Source organism: Homalodisca vitripennis, chromosome 2 (assembly GCF_021130785.1).
Source record: "Homalodisca vitripennis isolate AUS2020 chromosome 2, UT_GWSS_2.1, whole genome shotgun sequence".
NCBI classification, from domain to species: Eukaryota; Metazoa; Arthropoda; class Insecta; order Hemiptera; family Cicadellidae; genus Homalodisca; species Homalodisca vitripennis.
The window spans coordinates 85,276,047-85,299,500 of NC_060208.1; the positions used below are offsets into that span (position 1 = coordinate 85,276,047).

The following is a 23,454-nucleotide window of genomic DNA, read 5'->3' on the forward strand; positions in this document are numbered from 1 at the left end:
ATCTCTTTGAGCTAAAGTATCTGTAACTTCCCTTTCATGGGATGTTTCGTTAAATATGTCCTCGAAAAATTACATGTTCTTTAAAAAATACTTTTACAGGAATTTTGTTTATCATCAGTTAATTTCATCTCACTTGTTATGAACTGACTTACCTTTCATATATAATTTCTCAAGCATGGCTTCTAGTGGTTTTCCCCTAGGCTGCTTTATGAACATATCCGGCCATCACTATACTGAGTGAGAAAATTAATAACATGTTAACATAATTAATAAAGCTCACTATTCACCTAACCTTAACAGAAAGGATAATGTTAAACAATACATAGAACAATTAACAACAAACGTTCTGGTGAATGCTTAGAGAATGGTTCTTACTTCAGGCGATCCACCCATCCCCCGTTTAAACCTGCCTGGCCTTCTCGAGGTCGAACCTTCAGTGTGTAGTCTGAGGATGTTCGTTTTTCTTGTTGCTATTAGAGCAGGGCAGCACCCGGTGCCACAGCCCATGTTGATGGACGAAGCATTACTCTTAGGCCTTTCAACTAATATTTCACTTGAACTATTCAGATAGACTTAAGTTTTACACTAAAATGAATGTTTTAACTAACCTTCCTATATAAGGTTTCCAATTTAAAATGTATTTTGTTTCAGAGTTATTGAGTGATCTTGTGAAAGATCGTCCAAATGAGAAGGATGGTGTGGATACAATCATAGTAGTCGATGGTATTCCTCAGGTTGGTCCTGAGCGTTTTGACAAGCTCCAGTCTGTCATAATGAAGTTTTTCACCAAGTTTGGTACAATAATCAATGAATATTTCCCAAAAAATGAAGCCGGCCACACTAAAGGGTGAGAAAATAGTTTATCATGCGGTTTCTTTCTGAGATTTTAAAAATCGGGTTAGCTTAGAAATTTAACAAATTAATGAATTTTTAACTTTATCGTTGCAGTTAATAATTTTGCTTTCAATTTATCCTGTATGTCAGTTTTGTTTGCTGATGATACTACTCTTCTAAATCATTATAGTACACTTAATGGTTTAATGAAACAACAAGAAAAAGCAATGAAAATAGCAACTGAGTGGTTTCAGGCTAACAGGCTTGTTTTAAACAGGTAGTAAAACAAAAAATATAATTTTTTCAATGGACAACACTATTTACAAATGTTTTAAACCTTTAACCCTTATAACGGCAAAGACGCGGTACGGCGCATCGACACAAAACTGCGTCTATAGCAAATTTAAGTTCCTTTTAAATCTGATCAATGTCACTAACAGTATGCGTCAACCATGTGTGTGGGTTATTGACCTATGTCAAGCGTCAAAATATAGCTGTCGCGTTACATTGTTTGAAACAATAGACGCGGTGTCTAGACACTCTCCCCGCCACACGGCACAGACGCCGTACAGCGCGCGCGCTTTTGTTTGCAGTTTGGCTTCAGGTAGTGCGTGTCTAACCATCGCTGAGTCGGTTTCCTTCGTCGTGTTTTCTGTTTATATGGTTTTTATTTATTTGTTAAAAGTATTGATATCTTAGTTTTAGTATTCATTTAGTGTTTTTAGTGTCATTTTAGTGTTTAGTGTCACCTATTTAGTGTTCAGGTACTTTGGGATTATACCGACCACACCAGTATGAAGAACACAAAAATATAAATTTATAGCTAAACAAACATGATAGAACGAAAAAACAACTCTTTAATTACAAAATTACAAGCATTTCCAGGCATTGTGATTGGTATTGTTGTCGCTGTTATCTTATCTTTCTCGAGAATCCCGATTACGACAGGCCACGTGGCATCACATGATTTGCGCGGTACATAATTGCCTTTCCATTACAATTCAATTTATATTTCTGATAAGATCCTCTAGAATTTGATATTTTACTGATAGGTACTATCTCGAGGGATGTTTTTCTTTCGTTGACATCAGCGAGAAGGCATGGCACTCGCATTTTGGGTGGCGGAGTATGATCAAGAATAAAAACAAGTTTTGAGTGTTTTTTCAATAAAGAGTTTAGTTTTAGTTTGATCATGTTTGTTTTTATTGAATTTTTGTGTTTGGAGAAATGTAGAGGTAAAACACGGAAGTACAACAAAGCGATGCACCAGCTGAACGGGCGGCGAGACTCTTCAATCACGTTATCTACTAGACCGCTCGACTTTGACCTCTAACACCCCTGAACCCTGACCCCCTGAGGATGGGGAGGGGTTTGCAATAAGACAATTCCTGTTTTATATTGACGAAATATTGTTCTACGCTAATCTAGTAATCAGTAGAAGCAAAATGTCAAATAACGATTCATGTCTGGGTGTGGTCGGTATAATTCCAAAGTACCGTGTTCATTATTAGTGATAAATAACATGTATCGTAACATTGACAATCCTGAGTACAGTGACTTTATAATTTTAAAATTTTTACTTTTTTATACTTACCATAATTATAGAAAGTAAAAATAAAAATGAACTTTACACATTTAAATTTTTTTTTTTTTTAATATTGTGCCGTTTGCTGGAAGTCGTGAAAAGATATACTGACGTTATAAGGGTTAAGTAGGAATATTCTTTAAGTAGAGTAAGCTGGGAAATATGTATAGAAAGTCTTGTGATAAATTAGCAAGAGTAACTTTCCTGCTGTGTAAATTAAAACTTGTATCACTGAAGAAATTGTTATAACCATCAATTATGGCTTTTTCAATGTTAACGAATCAACGTTAAATTTTAACTTTTGTTTCATAATTTAAGTTTTAACCACCTAATTTACATATTTTTAGTATTTATATTATTGTTACATTGTTCATTGGGTTTTAATTGTATATTATGTTTTTTGTGTTTTGTGTTCAATTTCAGTTTTAGATTTTTTCTTATCATATAATGCTTTCATTATTAGTTAAATAATTGTCTATGACTACTCTCTATTTGTCTAGGTTAGTAGGATTGTCCTCATGTCTTTTGCAATTTTCTGGTTACTTTTAAAAGAAATCTATAGGGGTGAATTTATTATATCTTACTAATTACTGCCTAGTACTTTGACAATGTCTATTGTAACTTGTTGTGTTGCTTAATGACTAATAAAGATATCTTGAACTTGATAGATTATTTTTAGATTTTAAATTAATCAAGGTCAAAGCATAAAAATGATGTTATTCAATAAAGATATCATTCAAAGATATTTTATTCAAGACAATGTCAATTCTTATACATTTAGAATTGTTATTCTTATTTTAAAGTAGGAGTGTTATTAAAACAATCTCAATTAATGAATTAACACATGACAAGTAATCTAATTTAGTTAAAATATGTTTAAACAACTATAGCCTAATTTAATTTCAGTAAATATTGAATCCCAAAAAGATATTTATATAATAAGTCTATCTTTGCATGAGGTATGTATATTTGTAATAGTGAAAAATTTATGTTGTAAATTGATGAAAATGGGCTTGCCAGTATAAATTGGAGGGTTACAGGACTGAAAGAAAAGGAAAATACCTGAGCTTATTCCAACATCAGTACCAAGCTTGTGACCTGTTTGATTACTCTCCAAGTAAACCAAGAGTTAAAAATATGGTTGGAAAAAACATCTTCGTGGAGTTGAAAAATGTTAATGTTTTCACATAATTTATATTTTGTTTAGCTTCATGTTTGTTTTCATAACATTTCCCCTTCTAAAACTAGTTTATAGGTTACTACTTATAAGTATATTTATGATAAACCATTTAAACTGTAAGCTAATTTCTATGTTTATGGAAATGAACGTATCAGTTTTTATATTTACTCTTCAACTCTGAAATTATTTCTTACTTTACAGATATGTTTTTCTTGAGTATGCCAACTCAGAAAATGCAGTTGAAGCAGTTAATACAGCCAACAATCATAAGCTTGACAAACAACACACTTTTTTAGTTAACCTCTTCACGGACTTTAAAAAGTAAGTTTTTTTTAATTGTTCAATTAAATTATCTCGTGCTTGTGTACTTTGTGATTGTGGTCTCTGTGCAATCTCGTTGATAATACCTAGACATTAAATTAGTGACAATGAATACCTGACACTATTTGTCTTTTATACTAAGCACTTTAGCTCTAAACAAAATTCAGATGAACATTTTCACCAGTTTTTGTTGGTTACTCATGTTGTATGAAGTGCATTGAAATCAGTGATTTAAGTCAAAGGCATGTGTTTATGTGTAATTAATGACTATTTCAGAAAAAAATGGTAAAGATTATACAATTACAGCTACTTTTAAACTCCATGTATAATAATGTATAAAAATGCCCTCTATTGAAAAAAAATAAATATAAACCTATACATTTATAGACCTTATATTAAAAAGTACGATGTAAGTTTTAAGTTCATTTCAATCTATTACATCTTAGGCATGGTACAAAAATGCATTACTCAAATTTCAATTGATTTATTGTATACTATTTCGCTTAGTAATAACCCTGAAAAACATACTGTTAATTTAAATAAATTATACATTGAATTAGAACTTACCTAAGTACACATCCTTTCTTACGAAATAAATTACTTATAGCTATCTTCAAGTAGAATAGTAATGTGGTTAGCTTCGAAGTTGTATATCAAACTATTAAAATAATCTGTTAATTTTTGGAACTAATGTTTATTGATTTGACAGTGTATAGTAATGGCCGTGTTTATTTGGCTTGAGAATTGCCAAGGTAAATAGGTAATAGGTATTTTTATTACATTATTGTAATAAAAATCATTCAAGCTTCAAATTCAAAACTATTGTTAGAAATCACTCAATAACTTGAACGCAATCTAAAGTGAAGTGCCAAAAGGGCACTAGAGTGCCAAATTTTTAGAGCTTTATGTGGCAATTGCAAAAATGCTAATGCACTGTCAGCATATTCCACTAATGAGTAAGACTTGCACCCACTAAAAAACCTCCTGGCCCAGGCAACACTTCCTCTTGGAATTGCTTTTTCTGCATTACTTCAAGTGTGCCTACTTAAGCCGTCAGAAGACTCCTACAGTAACAGACCATCGGTTAGTCAACACCAGGGCTGTATTACCTTTCTATTCATTGCTTAGTTTTCAGCACCAGCATTTAATTACGTCAGCAAAGACAGCTCACTTTGGTTTGTTTGAAATATATCTTTGACTTTTGATCTGGAATAAATGATTTTCAGGCAACCTATAGCATATTCTGGTGGTTAACAAAAAAGCAATAAGAGCATTGGCCAGGTTGCAACCAAGAGATAGTTGCCGTACAACATTTGTCAGTCTCTCAAATTGGACAATTGGTTCTGTGTATGAGTTAGAGACAGTAACTTATATCCATGAGAGAGGAGTCTCCTTGGGGTTATAACATATACTCCTATAATACTAGATCTCAAGGTGTACGACAACATAAAGAGCTTTAAAAAAATTGGAAGAAATGGTTGTTAGCTAATTGAAATACTTATCAGTTGCATGTATATCTTACTAATATAAATTCTAACATACCAGTACATCTAAAATAGAAATGCTAGAAACTTAAAATTTTGCACAACTAAGCTTTACTCGTTTTACAATAAAAAAGTTTGAAGATTCAATTTTCTACTTGATAATAATGTCCTGGTCAAGTTAAGCTTCTGATTTAACCTTTGTTACATAATTTTGTAAATTTATTCTCATAGCCCGCCTAATTTCTTCATGTGTACCATTCCCATCATTTGAATAATCAATCTTTGTCTCTTAAACACCCAGTCAGCTTAATCCCTTAAAAAAATCTTCTTTGTTAAAAGTGTCCACTTTGTTGTTTTGTGTACAACTCAACTGTAATCCACAAATAAATTAAATTACCTTTGTACACAACTATTGTACTAAACATGCTATTGTCGACTTACCTTCTGGCTAAACCTAATCTCCGATTGAACCAAGTAATTTATCACTAAATTTTTAATTATCCCGGAACTTGGCCAACACCCCAGTTGGAGTTGGGGGTTTTGTAGCCCCCATCAAGCCTAAGCAAGTCCTTTTTATACAGTGGAAAAGTACTAAACAATAACTGCAATGAGATGGACTGAAATAGCATGAGAGGATTGATCTTGATTTTTACATGCTAAATATAAAAAAAAAATTTAATTTATTTTTCTGATAAGAATCTTATGGTACATTATGCTATCACAGTTCTCTATGAATCTGTAAATAATTAATATTGTGTATGTTCATACACGTATTGAGACAAAATGCATCAAGAAGTTAAAAGAACCAATGTTTAAATATGTGGTAATTTTTGTAACAAATGGTGTACAAATCTTTGTAATAACACTGTTATCCTCAGTATAATACACATAACATAAAACATAAAATTGCAAGCCTGGGTTGTGGCTAATACTTAAGGCTCTTATGCCTTAGATATAGTGTTTAAACTTTGTATGAGTATAGAAGATTAGTTTCTTGCAATAGTACTAGTATTCAAATTATTAATTCAGATCTCTTTATTATTATATTATTAATAAATCCAAAAGTTGAGGCTTCCGATGATGTCTCATAGTGAGTGATGTAATCACGCCTCATTGTCTACAGGTATGAAGAGATCCCAGATGAATGGGAGCCACCGCAGCCCCAGCCATACAAGGAGCAGTCAGACTTGTACAGTTTCCTAATGGATCCTGATGCTTACGACCAGTTCTCTGTAATGTGTAACCGAGGAAGCTCTGTCCAAATCATGCAAAATACAGCTCCTGAGCCCACTAAACTCCAGGAACGATTGGTGAGTCGTTAGACACAATCTTCTAGTGGTACCGATCCTGATGATAAATATTGATTTAATATTTTTGTGTAAATTCTGAATATAATTCATGTTGGTCTCATTAATGATTGTTTAACATGTCTATAGACCATATTTAAACAAATTTTTTATGACTGATACTTCTTTTGTTTTATGCACAGTAAACATTGGCATAGGAATTGATTACCTATATTTGAAAATTTAGAAGGATCTTACAAGAGTTTTCAAGGAATCGATCTAAGAAGTTATTCTTTTTTTTATAAATTTATATTTCTAGGTAACATGTGTAATGAGACCTAATAATTGTTTCAAAATATTTTGTAGCCACATTTGTATTTAAATATATGTAGTGTAGGATGTGTTTTTGAAAAAAATCCATTTTAAAATCTTTTAAAGTTAATTTTTTCTAACAGTTGTTTTTACATTATCTACTTGTTTGTTCTTTTTTCATAATTTAGGCTACTTTTCTACATAATTTTCACTTTTATCATACCAATTATAGTATTGTACAGCTAACAACTTAATTTTGTCACCATAGATAGCTGCGTCTTAATTTGATGACCACTGGAACTTAGCTGTGTTTATTTCATCATTATTGTTAAAACATACTCAGATTCATCCAGATTAAAGAAGCTTATATAGCAGTGGGTGCTATACTATAAGTGTAAAATTCGTGTTCAAGATATTCTCAACTAAATGATTCTATGAAATGTTAAGTTTGATTAGCTGCTTATGGAGTGGTATTGTCAGGAAGCAAAACGTTTCTCTAGTCATTGATCTGTAAATGTTCAGTTACACTGAATAGAGAACACATTGTGATACTTAAGTAAACTCATCAAATAGCAATGAAATAAAGCTACTATCTTTCCAAGTTTGTCACCAAGAAACTTTGTGTACAAATGTAATGACTGTGTCACTTACTGCTGCTTATGATGATTACATTTAAAATCCTCAACTCATTTTTGTGCTATTTTAATCACTCATAATTTCTTTCTATAAAGTTCACCTACTTACAATGAATTATAGCCTCTTTCACTCCTTTGACACCAAAAAAGGAATTACAGCCTGCACATTTCACAATAAGATGACAAAGTGTTTCAATGTAGCTTCATAACAGATGATGGTGCACATCATCCACCCACATATGCCAGCACTGCCAGCGAATTTTAAAATTCTGCTTACTTAAGAATCATACTTCATATTAATTATATGGTATATAATGTTTTACCTTGATTGTGTATTGTTAACAGCGATGGACAGAGACGTTCATACAGTGGTCACCCCTTGGTACATACCTAGCTACTTTCCATGTCAAGGGAATTGCCCTCTGGGGTGGGCCAGCATTTGAGCAGATTATGAGGTTTGGACACACTGGCGTGCAGTATATTGAGTTTTCACCCTGTGAAAGGTAGGCATTATCCAGTAGTTTAGTCTCTCAGGGAATTGCTTTTTATGAAAAATCTCTCATGTACATAAAACAAAAATTTGTATTGGGTGTACAAAATGACAATGAGCAGAAATCTCATCTGTTAAATGCAACAATCAGCCAATTGTTAATCAGCAGTAAACAACATTAATAAATATATTAGTGTATTTTAAGTCAGGGGTGGTTTCCTATATTATTCCTTAAATATATAGTAATTACTATATACCTATGTACTATTATTCCTGTAGTAGTAATATATTATTCCAATTATTTCCTTTTCCTATTATTTTTCAAAGCAAAATTTTCATCCAAAGAAACCCATATTCCACCAATAAAAAAAACTTTTCGTTAAATGTTCCGTTATTAACATTTAAACATTTTCATGGCCGCCATTTTGAAACCTGGTATGATATTTTTCTGTAACTTTTTTCAGAACAGCTTTTGATTGTACTAAACATTCTGCAAAGTTTTAACTTATACGTTTATTCAGTTAATAGATATAATTTTTCCTCTATAATTCAGAAATAGATAGACAAGATAGGTGGTAAACTAAGCAAGCTAGGTCACTATATTTTATGAAATTTCTTACTTATTTTTACCTGAAAAATGAAATGGTGAACTTTGATAGGGTAGTTTATGGACACCTTGTTTATAATTGTTTAAAGAAAAGTATATGATTTCAAATCCAGTAAATATAACAATTTGAAGACCCATTCATTTTGAGGCAGTTAAGGGAAAACTCCACTGAATTAGATGTGTTCAATCATTTTTTGACAAAACCTTTTGGGTTCAGGTATGTAATGAAAATAACAAATAATATGCTAGTGATATCCTAGGCTTGGGAGAAGGAGAGATAATAACAGTTTCTAAATGGAAAGATGTTAATGTGAACTAACTAAAAGTCTATTTTGCCTTAGTTATCCTATTGGCCCAGAATTCTGTCTACAATTTTGGACTATTGGTCTTCTAGAAGAGTTAAATACATGTCCATATTTGGTGAAACTATGTTCAAATTAATCTCACTGTATCTCTATTTTTCATCTCTTCTAAAACGAACAAATAAATTGAGACAAATTAGGCCCTTAGTTGATTATCTATTACTAATTTTCAAAAAGATTTTCACCCTTGATTAAAATATTTGCATTGACGAGAGCTTCATGATGTTTTGGTGTAGTCTTTCTTGGATACAATTCAACCTATGAAAAAGAGCTGGGTTTGAGATACAAATTTACAAAGTATGTGATTTAAAAACTACTTTATTTTCACAATTTTAAGATACTTAATCAAGAGTTCTCAATCAGTTAACAAGTTCTTTTGGACATATGTTCAGATCTTTTGGAACAGGGGCCTGGTACAGTTCACCAAAACATTTTAAGGAGTTGCTGGAAAGACAAACACATGCTGTGAGAACTGTCAGGGCCAAGAGGTAAAATTTACCTGCTGATCTGAAGAAACAAAAATTTAATAAATGAGAGCTTACATTTAGTTCCACCCAAAAAAATGTTGTGTTTTAAGTGGAAGAACAGGAAAGATGTCTTAATGTTGTCAACTACCCAAGAAAAGAAAAAGAAATAGGTCTAACCCAAAATCCACTCTCAAACCAAATGTGACTGATTATAATATATAATCATAAATGTGTAAGGTTGATACACAAGATGAGAGGTTGTCCTCCTTCCCAGTGATGCGAAGAATCTTAAAAGGATAGAAAAAGATTTGTTTCTATCTCTTTCTACAATTGCCTCATAGTGCATATCAAAATGACTGGAAGAAACAACAATCAATCTCAAAATTCAAAATAAATTTGGCAGAGTAAATACTACCAAATGTGCAGCTTCCTGTCAGATCAACAGTTGGTAGGCCTCCCACTTGTGGGGAATCACCACTGCGCCTTCAAGGACGGTTTTGAGGGCATTTTATTATAAAGATACTCTCAACCACCAAGGCCAGGCCCTCAAGAAAATGTCAAGTTTGTGCCTTGCAGGGGAAAAGAAGTGAAACTGTATACCAGTGCAAAAAGTGGTATTCCACTTCAATTGAAAATGCGTTTTGAGGTGTTTCACACACAAGCTAACTTCTGTGAACAAGTATAAGAAATATAAATATACATATATTATTAAAAAGAGAACATTTTGTGTTTATACAACAAGGAATAACTAAGGTATGTTTATAATATTCACAGTATTTTATACAGCAAGTTTTGTGTTAAGTTCGCCTGTTCTTACTTTAAAGCATAAAAATATCCAGTTCTAGAGACTAAAAATATTAGAGAAATTTATTCGTTTACAAATAAGTTAATAGTATGTTAAAACATCCAAAATCTATAAAATTACTTAATAAATTAACTAAATTTATTTAAATAAAACATGTTATTATTTTTATCAATACAATGTTAGATTCCAATGTGTTGACAGTACTGTATACTATTTTTAGGTAATGCAGATAGACATAAAATATAGATTTTAGGGCATAATATATGTTGTTGTAAATATTTGTGCTTTTTAAATGTGAACAATTTGTATAATTTTGTAATACTTTCCCTGAAAACTCTGTTAATTGATTTGTCATTTAGAATTAATTTATTGTTTTAAGCCATGTGTGTTTATTCTGCAAATGAATATCACATGGTTGTATTCAATTTAATCAACATTCCTAAGATAGGACTGAATGAGAACTTAATGCTGATAATAATTAATTGTTATATCACACTTCAGCTTGATGGTTCTTATCAGAAGTAAGCAAATGTCAACCTTTACACTCTCATGCCATTTTTCTTATTAAAAAAAATACCTTTTCTTGTTTAATTATGAGTATTGTTTCTTTATGTTTTTAGTATTGAGGTTTTTGTTCTTGGAATTTTTACACTTAAGTGCTGTTTAATGTTGACTTGATTTTTTAAAACTAAAATATATTCTTAATATAACAACTTGATTTGTTGGGTAGAATTAGCACTAAAGATTACATATTTTGTAATTGAAACAACTGTTAAGAGTAAACAGTGATGGATGTTTTTAGTTCATCCACTTGATTGGTAGCAAAATGGGGATTGCAATTTGAATTTTAAGTTGCACTCTACTTCCTTATAAAAACAAAATGTGCAAAATAAAAATAACTTAAAACAACCTTTACTCATTAGCACTTGGAAAATAACAGAATGGCTAGCAGGTGAAATGGCTACACACACAACCCCCATCATCGCAACTGTGCATGCTGGACACTTTGTTTTAAGGTGAAAACAATACACAAGCTAGGCCCGTACCTGGTAGCGCTACAGCTCTTATGGCCGTGCTCGAAACCCATTGTACTATGTCGCTATTTTTTCAAATATGAAATAAATTCCTTCACCTTTAGGCTTGAAAAGTGCTGCTTTCTATTAGGTAATGTGACAACTTCATAAATCGGTAGTTGACATTTCTTCAGATTTCTTTTGTTTTGTTCTGAAGTCTTTGTAGTACTACGTGCTTCTTCTGCTAGTGACACACCAGTTAAGTTTATTATTTTACAAATGTCATTTTAATATTGAATTTGTCATCATGATAGATTGTTGAGACCTGGGTTCTACAAATAAGACAAATCATTGAAGTACTCAAATTTGACGGTAGTAATGGTGATTTTGATTGTTAAAATGGAAGTTAAGCTGAACAAAACTATTTACTTTATTCAACTGAATTAATTGATTACATTTGTAGATTTAATTTGTTTGCCTTACTTGTTTTTTATACTTTAGTTACAAAAAAGTTATTAATTCACTCAAAGCTATATGATTTAGTTTTAACATTCTTAGATCTAATCACAATACACAACATGAATATTTAACTGAATAAGTATCATATTGATGATTAAATCAAAGTTTGTTTTACATATTTATAATTTGTAAATAATGTTAAATTGAATTATGAAATAACGATTCACCACTAATTTATCATTTTTAATCGTGCCTACAATAAAAATTGTTTTTATAAAGCATCCAATAATGTATATTTTAGTCTGCTTTTTATTTTAGTGTAAGTATATAAACCTTACCATACAACAATATTATAATTTGAAGTTGGGACAAATAAAGCTGTTTTGGAGCTACTCTGAAAAATAAATTTGATCTGTCAGCATTAACCGATAAGCAGAGAATTCTGACTGGGTGGAAAAACATGTAGCGGGCCTGTAGCATGGTCATCCGGGACAGCATATCACATTGAATATCCAAGTGCACTAAAAGACAAGACTGGCCCTTGAGCGTGACCTTCTCAGTGCTAAGGGTTAAGAAGTGTAATGAACATTTCATGAAGTTTAATTTCTTTTATCATAATTTAAAGAAGTTTGGAAATTATAGTTGATTTGATTGTAGAATACATTCAGACAGGAAATTTTCTTTTTCTTTAAATGTCCACAGTTGATCTTGTGATACAGTGTACAATATTTGTACAGTGTAAATTGGTTTTTAACACATGTTTTATCAACACTGACTAGTTGTATATTTTGTTATAGTGATGTCTCTGACTGAAACTGAAAGAATAACACTGCTTATGATGAGTGGATATGATAACCATTTACGAACATTTGATCAAGTTGTGCATTTATTTAATGACAGTCTCTGTCAGACCATCGATATCAAAGTCAGACATTATGTAGAAAAGTCCAACGTTTCAAAGAAACTGGAAGTGTAAAAGACCGTGAAATAAGTTTTAGTCCTAAATGTGCTACAAACGAAGAGAAATCCATTATATATATAAATATAATTTTTTTTAATTATTTTCTTTTTTCTGGCTACAAACAGAATATCTGGAAGTAAATAATTAATTGTTTTTAATCCATTAACTTGCACTTATAATTGTTATCATTGTATTACATTTAGTTGCTGACTGTCATTTTGAAGTTTCCTGCCAAATGATGTTTCAAACAACTTTCGTTCTGCTGAAAATTCATGTAGAGAACATAATGGAACTGATGGCTTGAATGCTATTATTAATATTTCTTCTTTTTATCTGGTTAAAACATGGAATTCTGATGTTAATAATTAATTCTTCTATAAGTCATTAACTTGCACTTGTAATTATATTGTTGTTTTAAGTTTAGTTGGCTGTAATTTTCAAGTTTCCTGCCAAATGATGTTCATACAACTTTCGTTCTGCTGAAAATTTATGAAGTGAACATAATGGAGCTGATGGCTTGAATGCTATTATTAATATTTCTTCTTTTTATCTGGTTAAAACATGGAATTCTGAAGTGAATAGTACATTTTTTAAATCGATTAACTTGTACTTAACTTATACATGTTATTGCTGGTTTGAGTTGAGTTATTGACTGTAATTTTGAAGTTTCTGGTGTGACGTTTCAAATAACTTTCGTTCTGTTCGAAATTTATGTACAGAACATAATGAAGGTGATGACCTGAATACATTTTTTATTATTTCTTTTTTTTTCTACCAACACAATTTACGGAAGTGAATAATTACTTTTTAAAATCTATTAAATTACACTTGTAATTTTTATTGTTGCTTTGCGTTTAGTTGCTGATTGTCATTTTGAAGTTTCCCGCCAAATGATGTTACAAACAACTTTCGTTCTGCTGAAATTTAATGTAGAGAACGTAATGGAACTGATGGCTTAAAAACAATTATTAACCCTTTGACGCCGGCGCTATATGACGTGCGCTGTGCCTGAGTGGCGGTGCGCGCGAGACCTGCCTGCCCTCGCTGGTCAGCGGGATTTCACTCAAATCTCACGTCCCGCGCATTGTTCTAGTTATTTCCCTCTTTCTTATTTTATATTCATTTGGTTCAAAGTAAAGTTTTTATTTTGTAAAACTAAATTACCTTTATTTTGAGTTAATCTTTCGAATTTTCCGACAGTTAATATATGTGTTTTACATTAATTTAGTTTGAAAAACATGTGTTTCATTAGATTTTAAGCGTGGTTTGTGGTAAAATAAAACCTAGAATGAAGCTGTTTTCAATTTCGAACCTATACAGACCTTGTTCAGGGGGGCGTGTATGTTAGTTAGCATAAGCAAGTAGCGCTTGTCAAAATAAAGCGCACAAACAAGGCCATCTGAAGTCTGTCTTACTTCTAGTTGGCTTTTTTCCATGTTTAGAGCCTTCCTATTTTTTTCTGAAATTCCTGTTGCATATACGAGGGGGTACCCAAAAAAAACCGGAATCGTATTGCTGGCAACCGGCAGCGTGTAGTACACATTCCTGCCGCTAGGCGTGTGTCACGCAACCCATTGCGAGCTCAGTGACTCCAGTTCCGTTATCCTAGTGCATTCTGTTCGTTCGTAGTGACTGTTTTCGCTAACCCTGTTTTGTTCTTGTTTCGTTTTTTGTCATGGCAAGTTTAAATGAACAACGTGCAGCTGTGAAATTTTGTTTTTTACTTGGTAAAAATGCTGCAGAAACTATTTTAATGTTGAATACAGCTTACAAAGATGATGCTATGGGGAAAACTCAGGTCTATGAGTGGTTCGCTCGATTTAAAAATGGCGACATGTCGATTGAAGACAAAGCTCGTTCTGGACGTCCATCAACCTGTCGATCGGACGAAAATGTTGAGAAAATTCGTGAACTTGTGCTCACCGACCGTCGACAGACAATTAAGGTACTATCAGAGAGTAGTGGGTTAACTTGGAGCTCGGTTCAGCGAATTTTAAAAGGAGATTTAGGACTGAAAAGGGTTGCATCGAGTTGAAACTTGCCGCCTTCTGAAAGAACATCTCGAAAATGATCCTGATTTTCTGGAAAAGGTAATTACTGGTGATGAGTCATGGTGCTATGGTTATGACCCAGAAACGAAGCAACAGTCAAGCCAATGGAAGTCGCCATCTTCACCTCGTCCAAAAAAATGTCGGCAAGTCAAATCAAACATCAAAACCATGTTGATTTGCTTTTTTGATGCTAAAGGCATTGTTCATTCTGAGTTTGTTCCTCCAGGTCAGACTGTCAACCAAACATTTTATTTGTAGATTTTAAGAAGATTGCGCAACAGTGTTCGCCAGAAAAGACCCGATTTGTGGCAGACTGGAGACTGGTTCTTCCACCATGACAACGCACCGGCACACACAGCCATCTCAGTTAGGCAGTTTTTAGCCAAAAACGGCATGGTTCCGCTGCCCCACGCACCTTACTCGCCTGACCTCGCTCCATGCGACTTATTTTTTATTTCCACACATGAAAAGAGGCTTGAAAGGTCAACGATTTGACAGCGTTGAAGAGGTTAAGAAAAAAACGAAGCTCGAGCTTGCAGCCATTTCTAAAGATGACTACAAAAAATGTTTTGATCAATGGAAATACTGTTGGGACAAGTGTATTAGTTGTAATGGAGATTATTTTGAAGGAGATAAGGTCGTATTGTAAAAAATTTGATAATATATAATTTTTATAAAATAATTCCGGTTTTTTTTTGGGTACCCCCTCGTATAGTCTGTTAGACCTTGCAGTGTCGCAGTAAATTATTTTCTTGTCTTTTAGTTCCCTAACTAGCTGTGGGGAACAAAAAAAGTTGTCCATGTAGAGCTTATCGCTAGACCCTTCAATTGTTGCAAGTTTTTAAGAAATAAACAACAAAATTTGGCATGAAAAGGTTAATTCGTTTAGGAGATACAAAATAAAGAATAAAGCACTACAGCGCGGGACAGCAAGTGTCCCGCTCGCTACTCAGCCACCCAAGTATGCCGGGTCAGACGCTGTCCCGCCCGACCTCAAAGGTTTAATATTTCTTCTTTTCATCTGGTTAAAACATGGAATCCTGAAGTAAATAATTAAATCTTTTGACATTAACTTGCAGTTGTAATTTTATTGTTGTTTTAAGTTGAGTTATAAAATCAAAATATTCTTTATTCATACTGTATTACATGAATACAACTGAATGGTGTCAAATTAAGACCATGTACAATTTATGATCTTTTACTAAATTAAAATATAGTAATGTACAATATCCTCATAGTCCATTGAATGAATAAAGGGTTTTATTTATTAAATACATTTTTAGTTTTGTTTTTAAATTTTGAAAAAGTAGTTTCTAATTTTATATTTTTGGGTATTGGTTTGTAAAAGTTAATTCTAGAATATTGTGGGTTTTTTTTTCAAAAAGTGGCAATTGATGAGAAGGAGTAGTCAAATTCATTTCTCTGTCTTGTATTATACTGGTAATTAGTACCATTAACCCTTTGCGGTCGGTCGTCGACTATAGGTCGACTACGGCAGTTTCGCTGAACGCTCGCATGTCGACAATAGGTCGACCGGATAATGTCACTGCTTGTTTGTCCATTTCTAACCTATTGCTGTTCGGTATTTGAGTTATTCGGTACTTTGGACTTCTATTTTGGTTACGTGAATGCTACATTGATCTTTATTCACGATATAGGAGGCTTTGGAAGTGAAAATAGAAGACCAATACAACTGACGTCTGCACTTGCGCCGTGTTTACAAATATGGCTGGTCCAAGTACAAGTTTTACTGACGATGACGAAATATTAGATGATTATGATAGTATTTTCAGTGAAATTAGTATCCAAAATAAAAAACAGATTATTGAAGAAGACCGTGATAGTGATTGTTAGTTGAATCATAGTGAAAATTCTTCTGAAAACATTGTGGTAAATGACGGTAACCTAGACGATGAAAGTGATGTGTTTAGATTGGAAACTTTAGGTAATGATGGGGAAGAATTTTATCAATTCTTGGATAATGTGATAGAAGTAGGACAAGGAGATGCAAATAATAGAGTTAGGCCTAGGCTACAAACTAGTAGACTAAGAGGAAGAGCTAGACATGTTACCCAAAGTAGGCCTAGGGCTGGACTAAGGCAAAATTATAATATATATAATGTATTATATATAATATTATATAATGAATAACATGTATCTGATGAGATCCTAGTGCCTTTTCACCTGTATTCATGTAATTTTGGTTTATTACATATGTATAAAAAAATAAAAATTATGTTTTTATATTTTTATACTTCTTTTTTTTATTTTTTAAATGTTATTTAAAGTTATAAAAAAATACTATAAAATAATTTAAACATTCTTTTTAGGTTATTTACATTGATATATAAAGAGAAAAAAATAAAAAAGTTGCAGAAAAAGGGATTTAAAACTTGCATTTGTGTATTGTCAAAGAACTGTAAACTAACAGAAATTAAATACGACCTGAGGACAGTCGAAGCAATTTTTATAGAGACCTCAAAGGGTTAAGCATTTGCTCTCCGATTCTTGACCTGACTGACAATATTATTTCATAAACATATAGTCCAAAAATAGTAAGAATTTGTAGTTCCACAAATTTTTCCTTTACTGATGTATGTGACTTTAGGTTCAGTATAATTCTTATTGCCTCAAGTTTTTAGAAGTTGTTGCTCCATATAAAGATATGCCAAAACTAATTATGAAGTGTTTGTGAGGAAAATAAATCATTTTTAAGTTTTATAATCGCACAGATTGCATGTAAACCGAAGGATAATTGTGAAAGAACTTTATCGACATGATTGTCTGAGTTAAGATTTTTGTCCACAATTAATCCCAAAAAATTTACCTCTTCTACTTGGGATATTTTTGACTCGTCTGTGCTAATTGGTGGCTCATTAATTTTGCAGCTTTTTGTTTGGAACATCATACAATTAGTATTTTTAAAATTAAGGAGCAGATTGCTTTCAGTGAAATAATCTGCAAGACTTATTAGATACTATTTATTTAGATTTCAATACTATCCCATTAAGATGCATTAATATTTAGACTTGTGTCGTCTGCATACAAGCATGATTTACTAGAGCAGCATAATTTGCATAGTTCATTTACGTAACAAATAAATAAAATTGGACCCAGAATAGAGCCTTGCAGGATCATATATTTAATTGTTTTTACTGAAGATCTGTAATAATTCCTGATATTTTTACCATCACTGTGTGTTATTTGAACAAATTGTTTCGATTTTCAAGATAAGATTCAACCCAGTCATATTCCTTGCCCCTTATGCCCTTAACTTTTTAAGCGGGAATGGGTGAGATAATAGAGTCAAACACTTAGCTTATGTCCATAAAACCCCCATTACTTTCTTTTTTTCATCTAATAAATTGATTACTGACTCAATAAATTATGTTGCTGCGGTGGTTATTGATTTTCCCTTTCGAAAACCTTGTTGGCAATCTTGGATTAAATTGTTTGTTTCTAAGAAATCAACCAATTGGTTACATAAAGCTCTTTCAAATATTTTGGACATTGCTGGGAGCAATGACACTGGCCTTTAATTTTCAATATAAGTTTTTTCTCCCTTTTTAAAGAACGGCAAGACTTAAAGATTTTAAGCTTCCCCTCTTATAAAGGATGGGTTCATTAAATGTTTTATAGGTTTTTACTAACTGAAATTTAACATTTTTTATTACATTTATTGGTTTTTCAATTAGCCTGAACTTGTTTTGTTTTTTAGACTACTAATTATTTTTAAGTTTCCTTCTCATCGATTGGGTTACATCTAAAGATTTTACAACTCATGGTTAATAAGTTACAATTTACATAATTTTTGCCATTTGTCCTCTTATCATCTACATAAGGTAAAATATCGCCCTCAATAAAATTTATAAAATGATTATGAAGCTTTTAAATATAGTAACAAAAATCATGAACAAGTTTATTATCATGCAGCTTAGTTCTTCCCAACTTCATTATTTATTATTTTCCATGTAGTTTTATATTGGAAAATAAGTTAAGTATTTTGGAGACATTTTTTCCCTTGTAAACTTTTGTATATGACTTCATTTCTCTAACTTTCAGAAACATAGAACTGTTTTGTGTATCTCTAGCTTCTTTACTGAGTTATATGATTTCTTTTTTATCTGACTTAAGGTCCTCAGAGATCCAAGGCTTTTTATTTTTATATCTGTTTAATTTTTTTGGAAAGCAAAAATTATATAAAACATTAAAATATAATGGAATATACCATATTTACAATATATATTAATATTCAATAATTAGGCATCATTGTCGAAAGTTATGTGTTTATTCCAACTATATTGATACTCTTTTTGTCAGTATTTGAGAATATGTTGTCAATAGTGCTTTCTGATGTTTCTATAACCCTGGTTGGAAAATTAACTAAGTATCTTAGACCATTAAGCTACTAAACAAAAGTTATTAAGATTTTTGGATGTGACACTTTGTTCCATCAGTTTGATATTTATATCTCCCAGGACTGTTATATTTGCAAATTTATTTGTTAGAGTTTCAAACATTTTACCTTATCTGTCAACTGATTCCTTTTTATTTTATTTTATTGGATTTCAGTAGAAACCTGCAACCAGTAAATTTGAATTTTTGAGAGGGGGGATATTTTTAAATTAACCAAACAGCATTCAAATATTGTTTTGCTAAGCAGTTGTTCTATTTATTTAAAAACATTTATTTTTTAATTTAAGTGCGGTTCAGCCAAAATAACAACACCTCCTCCACGTGATGTCCCTCTACCAAAACTGCTGGTTACTTTATAATCTAAGATATTTATTCTTTCTAAAGTTGTTTTAAGCATTTTATGTTCTGAAAGTACAAACTTTCTGGATTTAATTCATCAAGAGTAATTTCGAGAGACTCAATTGATGACTCAAGCACTCTTATATTCTGGTGGAACAATGTGCTACAGATAGATTATTATTAATAGTTTTGTGTGACTTTAAATTTGAGGTTGGGTTTGCCATTAACACTTTGTACCCTGAGCCCAAGTATAGGTCAGGCCGCGTCGGCAGCGCCTGCTACCGGCGCCCGAGTATAGCTCGGGTCGTGTATTTAATTTTATTATTTAGCTCAGTCATCTTATTTTTGGATTCAATCACTTTGATTATGTTCATTAAGTTCATCCTCGTCAGGATGGCACGTAGCTTTGTCAAGCAGCAATACTACGTTTCGTGGCAAATTTTTAGATTTCAAAAATTGATCAGTTTGTGGCACTAATTCTTTTAACCATTCTTTAAAAATTGTTGAACTCATCCAAGCATTATTTTATTGTAATATTTCAATGGCAAAGCATTTTTTTAAAACATTATCAATATTTTCAACTTGCTTATCATAGCCAGTTTCATCCTATATTTGCCGTGGCATTACTGCATGCAAGAATTGTCACTCTTTGCTATGGTTGTGCTGCCGTTTCAGCCTTTGACACTAGTGTTTTTGCCAGTAAAAATTTGTAATTAAGACCAGTCTCTTCACAGTTTAATATTTGAACACCTGATAGGCTTTCATTGTCCAATAGCGTATGAAGTTTGTCCCTAAACGATTGAACGGCTTCACAGTTTGCTAAAAGCTTCTCGCCACAGATATTAACCCTTTGACATGGTACTTATAGTATACATGCTAACCCATACGGCGCTACTTTTTCACCAAGGTAGGTCCAATAGGCCTACCTTGGTCAAACTCATTTTAAGTAGGCCTATGCAGTAAAAACTCATGTTCACTAATATTGTCATGGTCAATATCCATAACTTCATTACCTGTAGGCCTAGGTGAAAAGCAGCCAAGAATGTCATCTTCACCACTTTCCTCACAATTTGGTATTCATTGCAACTGAGCATAATCAATATCAACACTAACACTATCATCAGAATCATAACCCACCCAGCGGTCAATTTCACTATCCCGTGCCATCATTTTTGCAACTAATTACACTACTAAAATTACATATTACAATCACAAACACTTTTCTATCAAATAACTTAACCACCCGACGTTAAACATAAGCAAAAACGTCCCGTAAACGAGTCACACCGCTGTTTACTCACAACGCCATTACTGCAGTCAGCTGATGACAACCGCTTGTTGAATATCATAAATAATCAGACTAATAAAATAACGAGAAGAAAAGGACAGCAACACATGTTCTTTGTTGTATCCACAACGTTCTCACATTATTACTTGGTCGAAATATTTCGAAATTTGACCATAAGATGGAACCACATGATGACTGATTGCTTGTGTCATAAGGACGTCAAACAACAGTGAGGTCGTGAGGCACTGCATCCATAGAACGTCAAAGGGTTAAACTGTCAAATTCTGTATCTTTACTTCCATCTATTGATCCAACCTACATTAGCTGTGAAATCAGGTTCATCTTAAGTTCACTTTGAAACATTTAAGGTTTATTGTTGTAATATTGGTGCTGATATCAGTACACGTTATCTCTATGTTGAGTAAACCACAGATACAAAGCTTCACTTACTTTTTCAAACTCACTTTTTTGGTGTTCTTCCAATTTACCAAAGCAGTTGCCATGATTCGCTGAGAACACCATTTTTCAATGTCATTGTGATTCCTCATCCAATCTCTTACTGTTATAATCCCACGTTATAATTTTGCACCACTTTTAATAAAGTTTCACCATTGTCTAGTCTCTTTAAGGCTTTCAGTTTTTCTTTCATTGAAACAACCATCTTTTTATGTTATGAAGCCATCGCCACAACTTTAAGACACGACAAAATCAAAACTAACAGTGTAACCAAATGGCACAAGCGAAACAAGGAAATTATGCATAAGACAACCCCTCGGCAAAAGAGCTGCGTAAGCACTGAGGACTGCAGTGCGCCCAAACAAAGTGAAAGTGAGGTTACCAACCTGTTGCCTGGCGCACAAATATAATTTGTACAGACAGGTAAAAGAAAGGGGCTGTCTCGCCCGACTTATTTTATAAAATCATGTCCATGATTTATTGCCCCGGAAGTTCAGATAACTTGGAAGGTCAGATAACCGAGACTCTACTGTAATTTTGAAGTTTCCTGCCACGTGATGTTTCAAATAACTTTCATTCTGCTCAACATTTATGTCAGAACATAATGAAGATGATGACCTGAATACATTTTATTATTTCTTTTTTACTACAAACAGAACGTCAAGAAGTGAATAATTAATTATTAAAATCCATTATCATGTACTTATTATTTTTCTTGTTGCCTTAAGGAGAGTTGCTAACTGTCATTTTATAGTTTCCTGCTAAATGATGTTTCTAGTAACTTTTTTTCTGCTGACAACTGATGTAGAGAATACAGTTATTAATATTTCACTTTTTTTTACTTAAATCTATCTGGTCATTAACTTGCACTATCCAATTCCTATTTAATGTTATTGTTGTTTTAAGTTGAGTTACTGACTGTAATTTTGAAGTTTCCTGCCATATGATGTTTGAAACTACTTTCGTTCTGCTGAAAATTTATGAAGTGAACCTAATACAGCTGATGGCCGGAATACAATTGTTTTTTTTCCTTTCTTTCTGGCAACAAATTGTGCATTCTGAAGTGAATAATTAATTGTCATAAGTCATTAACTAGTACTTGTAATTTTATTGTTGTTTTGAGTTAAGTTGCTGACTGTCAGTTTATAATTTTGTGTCAAATAATGTTTCAAATAACTCATTCTGTTCAGAATGTATGTGCAGAACATAATAAAGATGATGGTTACAGCACATTTTTTCATTATTTCTTGATTTTTTCTGGCTACAAACAAAATGTCATAAAGTTGATCAATAATATTAAAAAGCGATTAACTTGCACATATTTGTTATTGCTGTTTTGAGTTGAGTTGCTGACTGTAATTTTTAGGTTTCCTGCCAAATGATGTCTCAATTAACTTTCGTTCTACTGAAAATTGATGTAGAGAACATCATAGAGCTGATGGCTAGAATATTATTTTTATTATTTCTTTTTTTATCATTAATAGCAGAGAGTTCTAAAGTGAATAAGTAATCATAATAAACCATTAATGTCAGTTTTTGTTTAATTGTTGTATTGAGTTCAGTTGTTGACTGTTATTTTAATATTTTCTGCCAAATGATATTTCAAACAACTTTTGAACAACTTTCAAAGTTCTGCTTAAAATTGATTTAGGGATCATTATTGATCTCTTGGCCGGATTATAATTATTATTTTTTTTCTACCAACAGGTTGTCCTGAAGTGAATAAGTAATATTAATAAGCAACTAACTTTAACTTTTATTATTTGTGTTGATTTGAATTGGTGTGTCAATTTTTTGGTGTTTCCTGCTATATGATGTTTCAAATAACTTTCGTTCTGCTGAAAATGGTGTAGACAATATGTGTTGCTGATGGCTGGAAATACCTAAATAAAATTATTATAGTAAAAGCAGTTTTTCTATTGTTTCTTTTGAATATAAATATTTTCTTTTTTGCATAGTACAAAGTTTGTTGATAATTCATCAAAGTTTCATAGACAAGTGTTTCAATTGTTTTTATTAATAATGTCATATGACACATTCCAATACAATTTTATGTACAAATAACTGGCCTACAAGTGTTGTAATCTCATAAGTTGAAAACCG

At 32.2% G+C, this 23,454-nt stretch overlaps 1 protein-coding gene across 1 annotated transcript in view; it reads left to right on the top strand.

Annotated features, from left to right (window-relative positions):
* LOC124354300 (eukaryotic translation initiation factor 3 subunit B) overlaps positions 1-23,454 on the top strand; it is a 50,421-nt gene that overhangs the window by 8,573 nt on the left and 18,394 nt on the right. Inside the window, exons 2-5 of the mRNA XM_046804645.1 lie at positions 652-847; positions 3,801-3,920; positions 6,528-6,714; positions 7,983-8,140. Of these exons, the coding sequence (XP_046660601.1) occupies positions 652-847; positions 3,801-3,920; positions 6,528-6,714; positions 7,983-8,140 (661 nt within the window). The remainder of the gene's footprint in view (positions 1-651; positions 848-3,800; positions 3,921-6,527; positions 6,715-7,982; positions 8,141-23,454) is intronic.